Below are 15,132 nucleotides of genomic sequence, written 5' to 3'. Positions count from 1 at the left end.
AAGTTTATGTTTTACATGAAAATGTGTCAAGTAATAAAATTATTGATCTCCTAGACCCAGTGTCTTCATAGGTAAGGAGGATTTTGTAATATTTAAGGAATTCTAGGGAATATATAAACAGGTTAATTTTTTTTTCAGTGGAAAAACTTGGTGACATTTTCTTCTGGGAAATTATCTTCTGACCATATTTATAAGTAAGTCTATGTTGTATCATGCAGTAAATCAAACAATTAAAAAGAGAGAAAATTAACATAGTCCAGTTAATAATGTGGTTTATTTTCAATGTTTTAATTTTTACTGGAACCCAAACGTTTTATAGAGTAGTACATCTACAAAAAAATTAGTGTTTTGATTTGCTGCATAAAAGCAAAGATCTATACTGTCACAGTTTATATCAATTGTTTTTTTAAGATTTTATTTATTTATTCATGAGAGACACAGAGAAAGAGGCAGAGACACAGGCACAGGCTCCATGCAGGGAGCCTGATGTGGGACTCGATCCTGTGTCTTCAAGATCACACTCTGGGACGAAGGCAGGTGCCAAACCGTTGAGCCACCCAGGCATCCCAGTTTATATCAATTGTGATTTATCAGTAGTTGTAAGTTGAAAAAAATGCTGCCTAGATGCATCTAATATGAAAAATGGTGTCAAGATACTGACCAAAATTGTTTTTACTATGATCTTGGCCTCTAGAAAATGTAAATGTCCACATTATCATTTTATAGTCAACATTAAAAGTATGTGATGTAAGGAGAAATTAAAGAATGGAGTTTTAGCCATTAAAATATCAGACTTCAAACCAGTAACTCTGACAAGAATGCTATTCAAATCGTTTGTTACTTTGAAAATAACATCCACAAAAAGCCAATATCAAATGCTTGCAAATAGGACTGAAATTTGTTTCATGAGTAACACAGAAGTAGTGTACAAACATCCCATGAAAACAATAGAAAATACTCGAGAAATTGAATAATATATGTCTAAATTTTGCAGTAAATGAAAACTAATACCTTTAATTTCAGTTAGGAATTATATAAAGCCACTCCCTAAATAGAATAGACCAATACAAATTACTCTAATAAAAATCGGTGTGGCATGAACAAATCGTATTGATTTTGCACTGTTTTAATGAATACTGATGTCTTTATTATAATCTTAATGGTGTATTTAAATTAGAAATAAGGAAAATAAAGAATACCTAAAAGTCGCTGAAATTGGGAAATATTTGACTAATGTAAGGTAGGTAAGGCATAACAAAGTAAAAACTCACCTTTTCATCCACATGGTGGCGCTGGAAACCGCAAGTTTGGTGGTTGGCTTTTTTTTTTCTTCCCCCAATAACGGAATACAGTGAGTTTATTTTCCTTAGAAAGGAGAAGGCTACTCCATTTTTTACTCTGCTGCTGAAGCTGAAAAGGTGAGCAAATAAAATATTATGGCTAATTGGGAATTAGGTTTCCAAAAGCTATCGTGTGGTAGTGCAACAGACATTTGAAAATTGCAACGAATTAGCGATGGTATATTCCAAGAGAAGTCCAGGTTCCTGGCGCCTGCTGCTCTCGCTTCTGCTCCTCTCAGTCCGGGAGTCCGTTAGCGGCCAGGTCCGCTACTCGGTCCCGGAGGAGACCAAACACGGCACCTTCGTGGGCCGCATCGCCCAGGACCTGGGGCTGGAGCTGGCGGAGCTGGTGCCGCGCCTTTTCCGACTGGCGTCCAAAGGCCACGGGAACCTTCTGGAGGTGAATCTGCAGAATGGCATTTTGTTTGTGAATTCTCGGATCGACCGGGAGGAGCTGTGCGGGCGGAGCGCGGAGTGCAGCATCCACCTGGAGGTGATCGTGGACAGGCCGCTGCAGGTTTTCCATGTGGAGGTGGAGGTGAAGGACATTAATGACAACCCGCCCAGGTTCTTCCGACAGGAACAAAGATTATTTATTTTAGAATCAAGAATAGTGGATTCTCGGTTTCCACTTGAGGGTGCATCTGATATGGATGTTGGAGCAAATGCAGAATTGAGATACAAATTAAATCCTAATGAATATTTTGACTTGGATGTTAAAGCAAATGAAGAAGAAACAAACATTTTAGAGCTAGTCTTGAAGAAAGCAGTAGATCGAGAAGAGATTCAAGAACATCTTTTATTACTGACTGCAATTGATGGAGGAAAACCTGAACTAACAGGTACAGTTCAATTATTGATCAATGTATTGGATGCGAATGATAACGCCCCAAAATTTGATAAATCAATTTATAATATCCGATTACTAGAAAATGCACCGAATGGGACATTAGTTATTAAGCTGAATGCCTCAGATGCGGATGAGGGCATTAATAAGGAAATACTGTATCTCTTTAGTAATCTTGTTCTTGACAACGTCAAATCTAAATTTATAATCGATTCGAATAGTGGAGAAATAACAGTAAAGGGAGAACTGGATTATGAAGATTGTAATTTATATGAAATTAATATCGATGCTGTAGATAGAAGTCCATTCCCATTAACTGGACACTGCAAAGTAATAGTAAAACTCCTGGATGAGAATGATAATACCCCAGAGATGGTCATAACCTCCATATCCCTGCCGGTGCAAGAGGACGCTTCAGTAGGAACCATCATCGCCCTGATCAGTCTGTCCGACCGTGACTCTGGCGCCAACGGGCAGGTGACCTGCTCACTAGCACCCCAAGGCCCCTTCAAGCTGGTGTCCACCTTCAAGAATTACTATTCGCTGGTGCTGGACAGCGCCCTGGACAGAGAGAGCGTGGCGAACTACGCTCTGGTAGTGACCGCACGCGACGGAGGCTCGCCTTCGCTGTCGGCCACGGCCAGCGTGTCCGTGGAGGTGGCCGACGTGAACGACAACGCGCCGGCATTCGCGCAGCCCGAGTACACGGTGTTCGTGAAGGAGAACAACCCGCCCGGCTGCCACATCTTCACGGTGTCGGCGCGCGACGCCGACGCGCAGGAGAACGCGCTGGTGTCCTACTCGCTGGTGGAGCGGCGCGTGGGCGAGCGCGCGCTGTCGAGCTACGTGTCGGTGCACGCGGAGAGCGGCAAGGTGTACGCGCTGCAGCCGCTGGACCACGAGGAGCTGGAGCTGCTGCAGTTCCAAGTGAGCGCGCGCGACGCGGGCGTGCCTCCCCTGGGCAGCAACGTGACGCTGCAGGTGTTCGTGCTGGACGAGAACGACAACGCGCCCGCGCTGCTGCCGCTGCCCGGGGCGCGCGGCGGGGGCGGCGCGCTGAGCGAGCCGGTGTCGAGGGCGGTGGGCGCGGGCCACGTGGTGGCCAAGGTGCGCGCGGTGGACGCGGACTCGGGCTACAACGCGTGGCTGTCGTACGAGCTGCAGCCGGCGGCGGGGGGCGCGCGCAGCCCGTTCCGCGTGGCGCTGTACACGGGCGAGATCAGCACGACGCGCGCCCTGGACGAGGCGGACGCGCCGCGCCAGCGCCTGCTGGTGCTGGTGAAGGACCACGGCGAGCCGGCGCTGACGGCCACGGCCACTGTGCTGCTGTCGCTGGTGGAGAGCGGCCAGGCGCCCAGGCCGTCGTCGCGGGTGTTGGCGGGCGGCGCGGGCGCGGGCGCGGGCGCGGCGCTGGTGGACGTCAACGTGTACCTGATCGTCGCCATCTGCGCGGTGTCCAGCCTGTTGGTGCTCACGCTGCTGCTGTCCACGGCGCTGCGGTGCTCGGCGCCGCCCAGCGAGGGCGCGTGCGGGCCGGGGAAGCCCACGCTGGTGTGCTCCAGCGCGGTGGGGAGCTGGTCGTACTCGCAGCAGAGGCGGCAGAGGGTGTGCTCTGGGGAGGGCCCGCCCAAGGCCGACCTCATGGCCTTCAGCCCCAGCCTACCTCATGGACCCAGCTCCGCAGACCTTGTGAGTGTTAAAAATATTTTTCAAAATAATTTTCGTTATAAGTGTTTATTGTTTCCTCTATTGTTTTCTTCTTTTAAATTATGGTTTTATATATGATTATCGTCTCATCATTTTAGATGTAAATTCTGTATTGGTACTACTTCATTTACTTAAAATTACAGTTATGCATAGAATTCATTTTAATTGGTTGCAGATGATCGCTTTGCAGTAATGAATTTATTTCAGTAACATTCCCACTTTTAAAAGATTTTCTCATTATTTTTTTTCACATTTTTACATTTAATTTCAATTTGCCAACATTTTTAAAAGATTTTAAAAGTTGGTGTGAATGTATTACTTTTCTTTGCACCATAAAAATTGTTTCCTGAATTAAATTTTTAATAAGCATTTTAATTTTCAATCTTTGGGAAATGTAGGAAGATACTTGCATGACATGTTTGGAGTTATTTACTTTCAAATCTCATATTACAACCACAATGAAGTGTTTTAATAACACTATGTCATTTTGCCTTTTCTTTTACATTAAATACCATTTTCTTAGTGTTTTTATTATTACACCAATTTAATTTCCTTTGTAAGTAACATTTGTACACTGAATGATTCTTTTCAGGTTTCTCTTAACGATTGGCTTTTGCATACTTATGATGAATTTGATATTTATGATTTTTTAACTGTAGGGACTTCATTTATCTTTGAATACGAAATACACTTACATGTTATGCATTGGCTTATCAAAGCCACTTAATATACCTCCTTAACTATTTCTAAGGTTCTTATTTTTATTTTATTTTTTAAAAGATTTTATTTATTCATGAGAGAGAGAGAGAGAGAGGCAGAGACACAGGCATAGGGAGAAGCAGGCTCCATGCAGGAAGCGGGACATGGGATTGGATCCAGGGACTCCAAGATCTCACCCTGGGCTGAAGGCGGCGCTAAATCGCCTGGCCACGGGGGCTGCCCTCAGGTTCTTATTTTTAACTAATTTCTACTCCCAAGGTCAGAATTTGAACTCACAACCATAAGACAAGAGTCACATGCACTACTGACTGAGTCAGCCCGGTGCCCAGTGTTCCTTGACTATTTCAAACATTGCAATTTCTTGGTTAGTTTTCTACAGTTATTTTTACATACAAATAAAAACCTCTCTTCTTTTTTTTTAAAATTCCTCTCTTCTATTTTAAAACATAATAGTCATATCACTTTTCCTCTTATTTTTTTTATTGAATAGTCATGATATATCAGTATGTGAGGTTTCTTATTTTTTCCAGATTTATGATGCCCCATTTTGAGACATATAATTTTTTCACTTACTCAAACATCAATACTTAGTGAAACAGTGATTAACTTTTCTCTGACTTGTATTTTTTTGATTGACAAATTATTATTTTAGAAGCAATTTTGAGCTTGGTATTCTCTCTCTCCCTCTGCCTTATCCTCCCCTTCTTGACCCACCACGTTCTCTCTGTCTCTAATTTAAAAAATATAGGGTTACTAAGGGACACCTGGCTGGCTCAGTAGGTAGAGTGCATGACTCTTGATCTCAGGGTTGTGAGTTTGAGACACACGTTGGGTGTAGAGATTATTTTTAAAATATGGCTACTTGGGCAGCCCGGGTGGCTCAGCGATTTAGCGTTGTCTTCAGCCCAGGGTGTGGTCCTGGGGATCCAGGATCAAGTCCCACGTCAGGCTCCCTGCATGGAGCCTGCTTCTCCCTCTGCCTGTGTCTCTGACTCTCTCTCTCTGTGAATAAATAAATAAAATCATTTAAAACAAGTTCTTTCATGAATAAAAAATAAATAAAATAAAATATGGCTACTTGAAATTCTTAATTGTCCATTGGCTTGCATCATATTTCTTACAGAGTTTAGCAATGTGTAGGTCTTTCACAAACTTGGCAAAAGTAGACTGCCTGAAATTAAATAAAACCTAGCAATTTATTATACTTAGATAAGACTGAATCATTATCTAATACTGTTCTAAGCTTCAATAACAAAATTCACCAGCAAAAATCTTCTAGACTCCTTTAAAATGGGTCTTGCCTTAGAACCACAATGATGAGTTTATCTATGTGCATATGTATGTATGTATGTAATGACAGTGTTATGTTAGTTTCGGATGTACAATATTGTGATTCAGCACTTCTATACATTATTCAGTACTCCTCATGACAAATGTACTCTTAATCCCCTATTTCACCCATCACCTCATCCACCTCCACTCTGGTAACTATCAGTTTGTTCCCTATAGTTAAGAGTCTGTTTTTTGGTTTGTCCCTTTTTTTTTCTTTGTTCATTTGTTTTCTCACTGAAATCATATGGTATTTGTCTTTCTCTGACTTATTTCACTTAGCATTATACTCTCTGGATCCATCCGTGTTATTGCTAATAGCAAGATGTTTTTTATGGCTGAGTAATATTTCATTGTGTGTGTGTGTGTGTATATATATATATATATATATATATATATATATATATATATAACATTTTCATTATCCATTCATCTTTTGATAGTCACTTGAGGTGCTTTTGAAATTTGGCCATTGTAAATAATGCTGCAATAAACACAGGGGTGCATATATCCCTTCAGCATAGTGTTCATGTTCTTTGGGTAAATGCCCAGTAGTGAAATTACTGAATCATGTGGTAGTTCTATTTTTAATTTTTTGAGGAATATCCATAGAGTCTTCCAAAGTGGCTGCACCAGTTTGCATTCTCACCAACAGTGCATGAGAGTTCCTTTTTATCCATATCCTCACTAATGCCTGTTGTTTCTTGTGTTGATTTTAGCCATTCTGACAGGTATAATGTGACATCTCATTGTAGCTTTGATTTGCATTTCCCTGATGATGAGTGATGTTGAGCATCTTTTTATGTGTCTGTTGGCCATCTGGATATCTTCTTTGGAGGAGAAATGTCTGTTCATGTTTTCTGCCCAGTTTTAATTGGATTATTTGGATTATTTGCTTTTTAGATGTTGACTTGTATAAGTTCTTTATATCTTTGGATACTAACCCTTTATTGGATATGTCGTTTACAAATACCTTCTCCCATTCAGTTGGTCATCCTTTAGTTTTTTTGTGTCCTTTGCTATGCAGAAGCTTTTTATTTTGATGTGGCTCCAATAGTTTAAATTCACTTTTATTTTCCTGGCCTCAGGAGACATCTAGAAAAATGTTGCCATAGCCGATGTAAAAGAAATTATTGACCATGTTCTTTATTGTTTTTTGTTGTTTTTGTTGTTGCTTTTTGTTTTCAGATTTAAAAACCAACACCATGATACATAATCCCCTCTTGGGTTTGTTGTTTACCAATACAATTCTTTAAAACAAAGCTGTACATTTGATTCTACCAGAGGCAAGATCTCTCTCTGTCTTAAATACACATAATTGTTTTTCTGCACTTCTTCAAAAAACAATGTGGGTCTAGAAGGTAATAAATATTCCACATTTCATATGATAAAATGTTTATTTCCTTTTTATTACTTTGGCTATTTCTTGCATTCTCACATGTATTTAATTTTATAAATATACTTGTGTCATAGTATTTAAGTATTTCTACTGCCCTATTACTTTGAGGAAGTCCTATAAATTGAGAGGGAATTCCCGCCACTAAATTTATAGTTAACACTTGTCAGCTTTTAAAAAAATTAAGTTAATTTAGTTGTAAAATATAAATTCTTTGATTTATAACTAAAATATTTATTTGCTGGGAGAGGAAGCTGTCCATAAATTGATTAAAGTTTTTCTCTACGCAGTCTTCCTTGATTGGAATGAACTATTTGAGGAAATAAATGAACAAATATGTAAACTGTTTCTTATGAAAAGACCAATATTTTCCTTTTCCATGTTTATTTAACAGGAAGGATTTCAGTAACATTGCATAATTTTCTACCAGGGGCCAATAAATAGGATTATTACAACTATCCCTATTAATTGGATTAGATATCATATCACTCTTCCAGAAATTGCTAGGAACTGCAATAGAGATTTGATAGTTAAATTTAATTAGCTAATTTTAAAGTTGAAATTTGAAGAGACTCTTCACATAGCTCAAAATTTATGAAAATCCTAACCACTATAGAAAACTTTCAACAATAAGACTACAAGCTAGGAGCACCTGGGTGGCTCAGTTGTTTAAGCCTTGGACTCTTGATCTCAGTTCAGGTCTTAATCTCAGGGTCTTGAGTTCAAGCACTGCATTGGGCTTTTTAAAAACTCTGCCAACTAATATATCTTTTTGTTAAGGCTTATCTTCCTGGAAGCAAAGGGAAATTTCATTTGGGGGGATATTATTGGTTAGCACATGAACTGTTTATTTACCCAAAATGACAGCAATGGAAATTCAGTGATAGAGAGTATTACACAGATCTGGGTTAATTAGTTTAAGATGAAGCTTCTCATAGTATTAGTTGTATTAATACAGCTTCTCTGTATTAGTTGTCTGTGAGGATTTTACAAGTATATCAGAACTTCGGGGGGTGGGCGTTGGCATAAGACCATTTGAAAAGTCTTTTTTTGTGATTTTCATTTTGAGGAAGAGTTTGATCATCTCCAGTTGATGGCATTACAGATGAATTTACAGTAAAATTGACATTTGGAGTGAATTTTGATATCAGGATAACATTTTTACAGGTAAAAAATGGAATTAATTTTAGAAACAACTTAAACAAAGGTTGTGCTAGAGAATGAAGACAAGGAAGTGATCTATATTTTCTCCAAAACACATTGGAGAGTAGTTAAAAATAAGTAACACTGGAAATGTTGGGTTGTGATCGCATCTCAGGTCATGTAGAAGTGACTCTAATGTCATGGAATTTCTACCTTTAATTGTTATTCAATAATTGTGCTGATGAAGATAAATATGGTGGTGTGTGAAAAGACAGATCGACTGTTTGAATAGGGCAGGTAAGGGAGGAGGACTAATAAAAATTTCATATAGGTGACATGTAGAATGTTCATGCCATTAATGAAAAATGAGAATTTGAAGGGTTTGAAGTGATGTCTCTTCATAAACTTCAAATTGTAATCAAATTATTTTCTGAGAGTCTCTAGCACGAATGGGGGAAAATGACAATTAGAGGGACACTTGGTTGGCTTAGCAGTTGAGCATCTGCCTTTGCCTTGGGGTATGATCCTGGAGTCTCCAGATCGAGTCCCACATTGGGTTTCCTGCATGGAGCCTGCTTCTCCCTCTGCCTAGGTCTCTGACTCTCTCATGAATAAATAAATAAAATCTTTTTTTAAAAAAGAAAATGACAATTAGAACCATAGAAGGGAGGGTGTCTAGGTGGCTCAGTTGGTTAAGCAACTGCCTTCATTCACCTCAGGTCATGATCCCAGTGTCCTGGGACTGAGTCCCATCTCAGGCTCCCAGCTCAGCAGGAAGTCTGTTTCTGCTTCTGCCCCTCACCCCCTGCCATGATCTCTTTCTCTCAAATAAATGAAATATTTTTAAAAAAGAATATGCACTAAAAATTTCACCTTCCATTATTAAGTAAAAGAAACAGTCTTCGGAGTATTTCATATTCATTGAACAAAGAAAGAATGGACTTTGATAATCTATAAGATTTTAGAAATATGGAAAAAATTTGTTAACTTAAAATTATATTCTTGGGGCAACTAGGTATCCTAGTCATTTCAGCATCTGCCTTCAGCTGAAGTCATGATCCCCTGGTCTTGACATCAAGCCCCACATCCGGCTGCTTGCTCACTGGGGATCCTGCTCCTCCCTCTCCCTTTGCCTGCTGCTTCTCTTGCTTGTGCTCTCTCTCCCCGTAAAATGAATAAATAAAATCTTTTCAAAAATAAACAAAATTACATTATTTTCCCAGAGCAAAATATAATAGCATGTCCTATAACAGAAATATATGTATGTACTTCTCTACACAGAGTGTAGTATAGTTTGCACTTTGAATTCCCAGACTTACTTCAGATCACAAATTTTCTGAACTGATTAATAACAGTAATTAAATTATTGGAAGAGAAGTTTTGTGATGAATTATCTGATCCCTCACCCTACTCTACACTAGTAAGAGAAATCAGACGAGATGAAACTGGCTCTTCAAATTGCAAATATAGGGGATCCCTGGGTGGCGCAGCGGTTTGGCGCCTGCCTTTGGCTCAGGGTGTGATCCTGGAGACCCGGGATCGAATCCCATATCGGGTTCCCGGTGCATGGAGCCTGCTTCTCCCTCTGCCTATGCCTCTGCCTCTCTCTCTCTCTGTCACTATCATAAATAAAAATTTTAAAAAAAGTTCAAATTGCAAATATAAGGAGATTTATTATTAAAGTAAGGCAAAACAGGTTTTTTTTTTAAACTTCAAGAACTACAGCTTAGCGCGGTTATGTGAATTCATTTCTTACCTTTGTAGCCGCATGATGTCGCTGTCTACCATGAAGTTAATCTACTTATTACAGTATGCAAAATACATTCCTCCGATTACCTCTTGGTTCCACGAGTGCTCAGTAATGGCAGGCGCAGAAGAATTGCATTAACAGACTCGGGATCATACAGTATTTCATATTAATTTCGAGACAAGATCATCTGATGGAAATAAAACAAATATTTGACATGGTTATTACCCTGGAAGGCCGACTGGGATCTCAGCATCTGCTGCTTTCGCTTCTGATCCTCACAGCCTGGAAGGCGGGGAGCGGCCAGGTCCGCTACTCGGTCCCGGAGGAGGCCAAACACGGCACCTTCGTGGGTCGCATCGCCCAGGACCTGGGGCTGGAGCTGGCGGAGCTGGTGCCGCGCCTTTTCCGACTGGCGTCCAAAGGCCACGGGGACCTTCTGGAGGTAAATCTGCAGAATGGCATTTTGTTTGTGAATTCTCGGATCGACCGGGAGGAGCTGTGTGGGAGGACTCTGGAGTGCAGCATCCATCTGGAGGTGATCGTGGACAGACCGCTGCAGGTTTTCCATGTGGAGGTGGAGGTGAAGGACATTAACGACAACGCGCCGGTGTTTCATTTAAAGGAACAAAGAGTGCGGATTTCCGAATCAAGGCTACCAGACTCTCTGTTTCCACTAGAGGGCGCGTCAGATGCGGACGTTGGCTCAAACTCCATCTTAACCTATAAATTAAGTTCTAGTAAATACTTCGCCCTAGATGTGAAAACAAACAGTGATGACAATACACAGATTGGGCTCGTATTAAGGAAATCCTTGGACAGAGAGGAAGTTCCCGAACATAACTTACTGCTGACAGCCACTGACGAAGGCAAACCTGAGCTCACTGGTACTGTTCAGGTGTTGGTCACTGTGCTGGACGTGAATGACAATGCTCCCAGTTTCGAACAGACTGAATATGAAGTAAGGATCTTCGAAAACTTGGGTAACGGAACAGTAGTAATCAGACTGAATGCTTCTGATCGCGATGAAGGAGTGAATGGGGAGATTTCTTATTCTTTTAATAGTCTTGTTCCAGCCATGGTTGGTGACCAGTTTAGAATAGATCCAAATACTGGAGAAATAGTAACTAAAGGGAATTTAGATTTTGAAAAATTAAATTTATACAAAATTCGTGTTGACGCGACAGACAAAGGTCACCCACCCATGGCTGGTCATTGCACTGTTGTATTGAGAGTTTTGGATATAAATGATAATGTCCCCCAGATTGCATTGACCTCCTTATCCTTGCCTATCCGAGAGGACGCTCAATTAGGTACTGTTATTGCCCTAATCAGCGTGTCCGACCGTGACTCTGGCGCCAACGGGCAGGTGACCTGCTCACTAGCACCCCAAGGCCCCTTCAAGCTGGTGTCCACCTTCAAGAATTACTATTCGCTGGTGCTGGACAGCGCCCTGGACAGAGAGAGCGTGGCGAACTACGCTCTGGTAGTGACCGCACGCGACGGAGGCTCGCCTTCGCTGTCGGCCACGGCCAGCGTGTCCGTGGAGGTGGCCGACGTGAACGACAACGCGCCGGCATTCGCGCAGCCCGAGTACACGGTGTTCGTGAAGGAGAACAACCCGCCCGGCTGCCACATCTTCACGGTGTCGGCGCGCGACGCCGACGCGCAGGAGAACGCGCTGGTGTCCTACTCGCTGGTGGAGCGGCGCGTGGGCGAGCGCGCGCTGTCGAGCTACGTGTCGGTGCACGCGGAGAGCGGCAAGGTGTACGCGCTGCAGCCGCTGGACCACGAGGAGCTGGAGCTGCTGCAGTTCCAAGTGAGCGCGCGCGACGCGGGCGTGCCTCCCCTGGGCAGCAACGTGACGCTGCAGGTGTTCGTGCTGGACGAGAACGACAACGCGCCCGCGCTGCTGCCGCTGCCCGGGGCGCGCGGCGGGGGCGGCGCGCTGAGCGAGCCAGTGTCGCGGGCGGTGGGCGCGGGCCACGTGGTGGCCAAGGTGCGCGCGGTGGACGCGGACTCGGGCTACAACGCGTGGCTGTCGTACGAGCTGCAGCCGGCGGCGGGGGGCGCGCGCAGCCCGTTCCGCGTGGCGCTGTACACGGGCGAGATCAGCACGACGCGCGCCCTGGACGAGGCGGACGCGCCGCGCCAGCGCCTGCTGGTGCTGGTGAAGGACCACGGCGAGCCGGCGCTGACGGCCACGGCCACTGTGCTGCTGTCGCTGGTGGAGAGCGGCCAGGCGCCCAGGCCGTCGTCGCGGGTGTTGGCGGGCGGCGCGGGCGCGGGCGCGGGCGCGGCGCTGGTGGACGTCAACGTGTACCTGATCGTCGCCATCTGCGCGGTGTCCAGCCTGTTGGTGCTCACGCTGCTGCTGTCCACGGCGCTGCGGTGCTCGGCGCCGCCCAGCGAGGGCGCGTGCGGGCCGGGGAAGCCCACGCTGGTGTGCTCCAGCGCGGTGGGGAGCTGGTCGTACTCGCAGCAGAGGCGGCAGAGGGTGTGCTCTGGGGAGGGCCCGCCCAAGGCCGACCTCATGGCCTTCAGCCCCAGTCATCCACCCTGCCTAGTAGTGGGTGATATGAATGAGCATCAAGATTTAAATGATGAGCGTTGTACCAAGGTGAGTCTGAATTTTCATAATTAACAGTTAATACATACTTGAAATGTTAAATGTGTTTTCCCAGTATTTCTCTTTACATTTTTCTTTTTTTTTATTTTTTTTTAAACTTTTTTTAAATTTTTATTTATTTATGATAGTCACACACAGAGAGAGAGAGAGAGAGAGAGAGAGAGAGAGAGAGAGGCAGAGACACAGGGTGAGGGAGAAGCAGGCTCCATGCACCAGGAGCCCGACGTGGGATTCGATCCTGGGTCTCCAGGATCGCGCCCTGGGCCAAAGGCAGGCGCTAAACCGCTGCGCCACCCAGGGATCCCTCTCTTTACATTTTTCAATTTTAAAAATTTGAATAAATTTACTTCATATACATCTGTTCATTATTTCTGTTAACAATCGTTATCTATTTTTGGTTGGTATTAGTCTTAATATAACCTGGAATCAGACATTATATCTATTTGTGGTACATTTTTAAATTGGCATAAGTAGTAGCATTTTTTCTAATTAATTCTGTAGAATTTTCATTTCTTTACATTTGATGCAAATAGCAGTTAAACGGAAATTCAAGGGAATTTGCACTTTGGTCAAGGCAATTCATAAAAAATCTGCATTCCTCAGGCACTCCAAGTCTCTTATGTTTGAATTTTATTTGATGTGTTGCTTTTCATGGAGAGATATTTCTTCATCTTTCAAAAAAAAGTTTTATAATAGAGGTGCCTGTGTGGTTCAGTGAGTTGAGTGTCTGCCTTCAGCTTAGGTCTTGATCTCAAGGTCCTGGGATCCATCTCCACCTCATGCTCCCTGCTGAGTAGGGAGCCTGCTTCTCTCTCTCTCTTTGCCTGCTGCTTCCCCAGATTGTACTCTCTCTCTCTGTCAAATAAATAAAATATGATCTTTAAGAAGTTTTTATTTAAATTCCAGTTAGTTAACATACAGTGTTATGTTAGTTTTAGGTGTACAATTTAGTGATTTAACACTTTCATACAACACCTGGTACTTGTCACACACAAGTGGACTCCGTAATCCCTGTCATCTATTTAACCCATCTCCCACGTATCTCCCCCCCCCCCCCAGTAACTGTAACCATGTGTTTGTTCTCCATTGTTAAGAGTCTGTTTCTTGGTTTGCCTCTCTCTCTTTCTTTTTCCCTTTGCTCATTTGTTTTGTTTCTTAAATTCCAAAATGAATGAAATCATATGGTATTGGCCTTCTCTGACTTATTTTGAGTAGTAGCATAATACTCTGTAGCTCCATCCACGTTGTTGAAAATGGCAAGATTTCATTCTTTTTTACACTTAGTAATATTCCATTGTGTATACCACACCTTTTTTTAAAAGTTTATTTTGTTTATTTATTTTTAAGTAAGCTCTACACCCAATGTGGGGCCCGAACTCATGACCCCAAGATCAAGAGTCATGTGCTCTACCAACTGAGCCAGCCAGGGGTCCCACATCTTCTTTATCCATTCAGCAATCAGTGGACAGCTGGGCTGTTTCCATAATTTGACTATTGTGGATAATGCTGCTATAAATATCAGGTCGCATGTATCTCTTTGAATTAGTATCTTTGTGTTCTTGGGTAAAAACCCAGTAATGCAATTGCTGAATCATAGGGTGGTTCTATTTTTTACCTTTTGAAGAAACTCCATACTGTTTTCCAGAGATGGCTGCAGCAGTTTGCATTCCTACCTACAGCACAAGAGGGTGCCTTTTTCCATCCTCGCCAACACCTGTTGTTTCTTGTGTTGCTGATTTTAGCCATTTTGACAGGTGTGAGGTGATATGTCATTGTAGCTTTGATTTGTATTTCCCTGATGATAAGTGATGTTGAGCATCATTTCTTGTGTCTGTTGGCCATCTAGGTATCTTCTTTGGACAAATGTCTATTCATGTCTTCCTCCCATTTTTAATGGACTATTTCATTTTTCGTGTTGAGTTTTATAAGTACTTAATATATTTTGGATATCAATCCTATATCAGATTTGACATTTGCAAGTATCTTCTCCTATTGTGTAGGTTGCCTTTTCTTTTTGTTGATTGAATTCTTCACCGTCTGGGAGCTTTTTATTTTGATGAAGTCCCAATAGTTTATTTTTGCTTTTGTTTCCCTTGCCTCAGGAGACATATATAGAAAGAAATTGCTATGACCCATGGCAAAGAGGTTACTGCTTGAGTTCTCCTCTAGGGTTTTTATGATTTCAGGTCTCACATTTAGGTCTTTAATCTATTTTGACTTTATTTTTGTGTAAGAAAGTGGTCCTGTTTCACTTTTTGCATGTTGTTGTCCAGT

General features: G+C 42.6%; 2 protein-coding genes across 2 annotated transcripts; both read left to right on the top strand.

Annotated features, from left to right (window-relative positions):
* The first annotated feature begins 1,515 nt into the window (after nt 1-1,515).
* Nucleotides 1,516-7,137, top strand: LOC129514103 (protocadherin alpha-5-like). The gene is made up of 2 exons (XM_055332658.1): nt 1,516-3,882; nt 7,132-7,137. Exons 1-2 carry the CDS (start codon nt 1,516-1,518, stop codon nt 7,135-7,137), a joined length of 2,373 nt encoding a protein of 790 aa, XP_055188633.1.
* A 3,285-nt stretch (nt 7,138-10,422) lies between these two features.
* LOC129514102 (protocadherin alpha-6-like) lies at nt 10,423-12,873 on the top strand. The gene has a single exon (XM_055332657.1). The coding sequence runs from the start codon at nt 10,423-10,425 to the stop codon at nt 12,871-12,873; it is 2,451 nt and encodes an 816-aa protein (XP_055188632.1).
* The last annotated feature ends 2,259 nt before the right edge of the window (nt 12,874-15,132 follow it).

This window comes from Nyctereutes procyonoides, unplaced genomic scaffold (assembly GCF_905146905.1).
Source record: "Nyctereutes procyonoides isolate TBG_1078 unplaced genomic scaffold, NYPRO_anot_genome, whole genome shotgun sequence".
NCBI classification, from domain to species: domain Eukaryota; kingdom Metazoa; phylum Chordata; class Mammalia; order Carnivora; family Canidae; genus Nyctereutes; species Nyctereutes procyonoides.
The sequence above is the reverse complement of the archived record's forward strand: the minus strand, read 5'-3'. Positions and strand labels throughout refer to the sequence as shown.

Coding starts and splice junctions, on each gene's coding strand:
- LOC129514103 (XM_055332658.1), top strand. CDS start 1,516: ATGGTATATTCCAAGAGAAGTCCAGGTTCCTGGCGCCTGCTGCTCTCG.
- LOC129514102 (XM_055332657.1), top strand. CDS start 10,423: ATGGAAATAAAACAAATATTTGACATGGTTATTACCCTGGAAGGCCGA.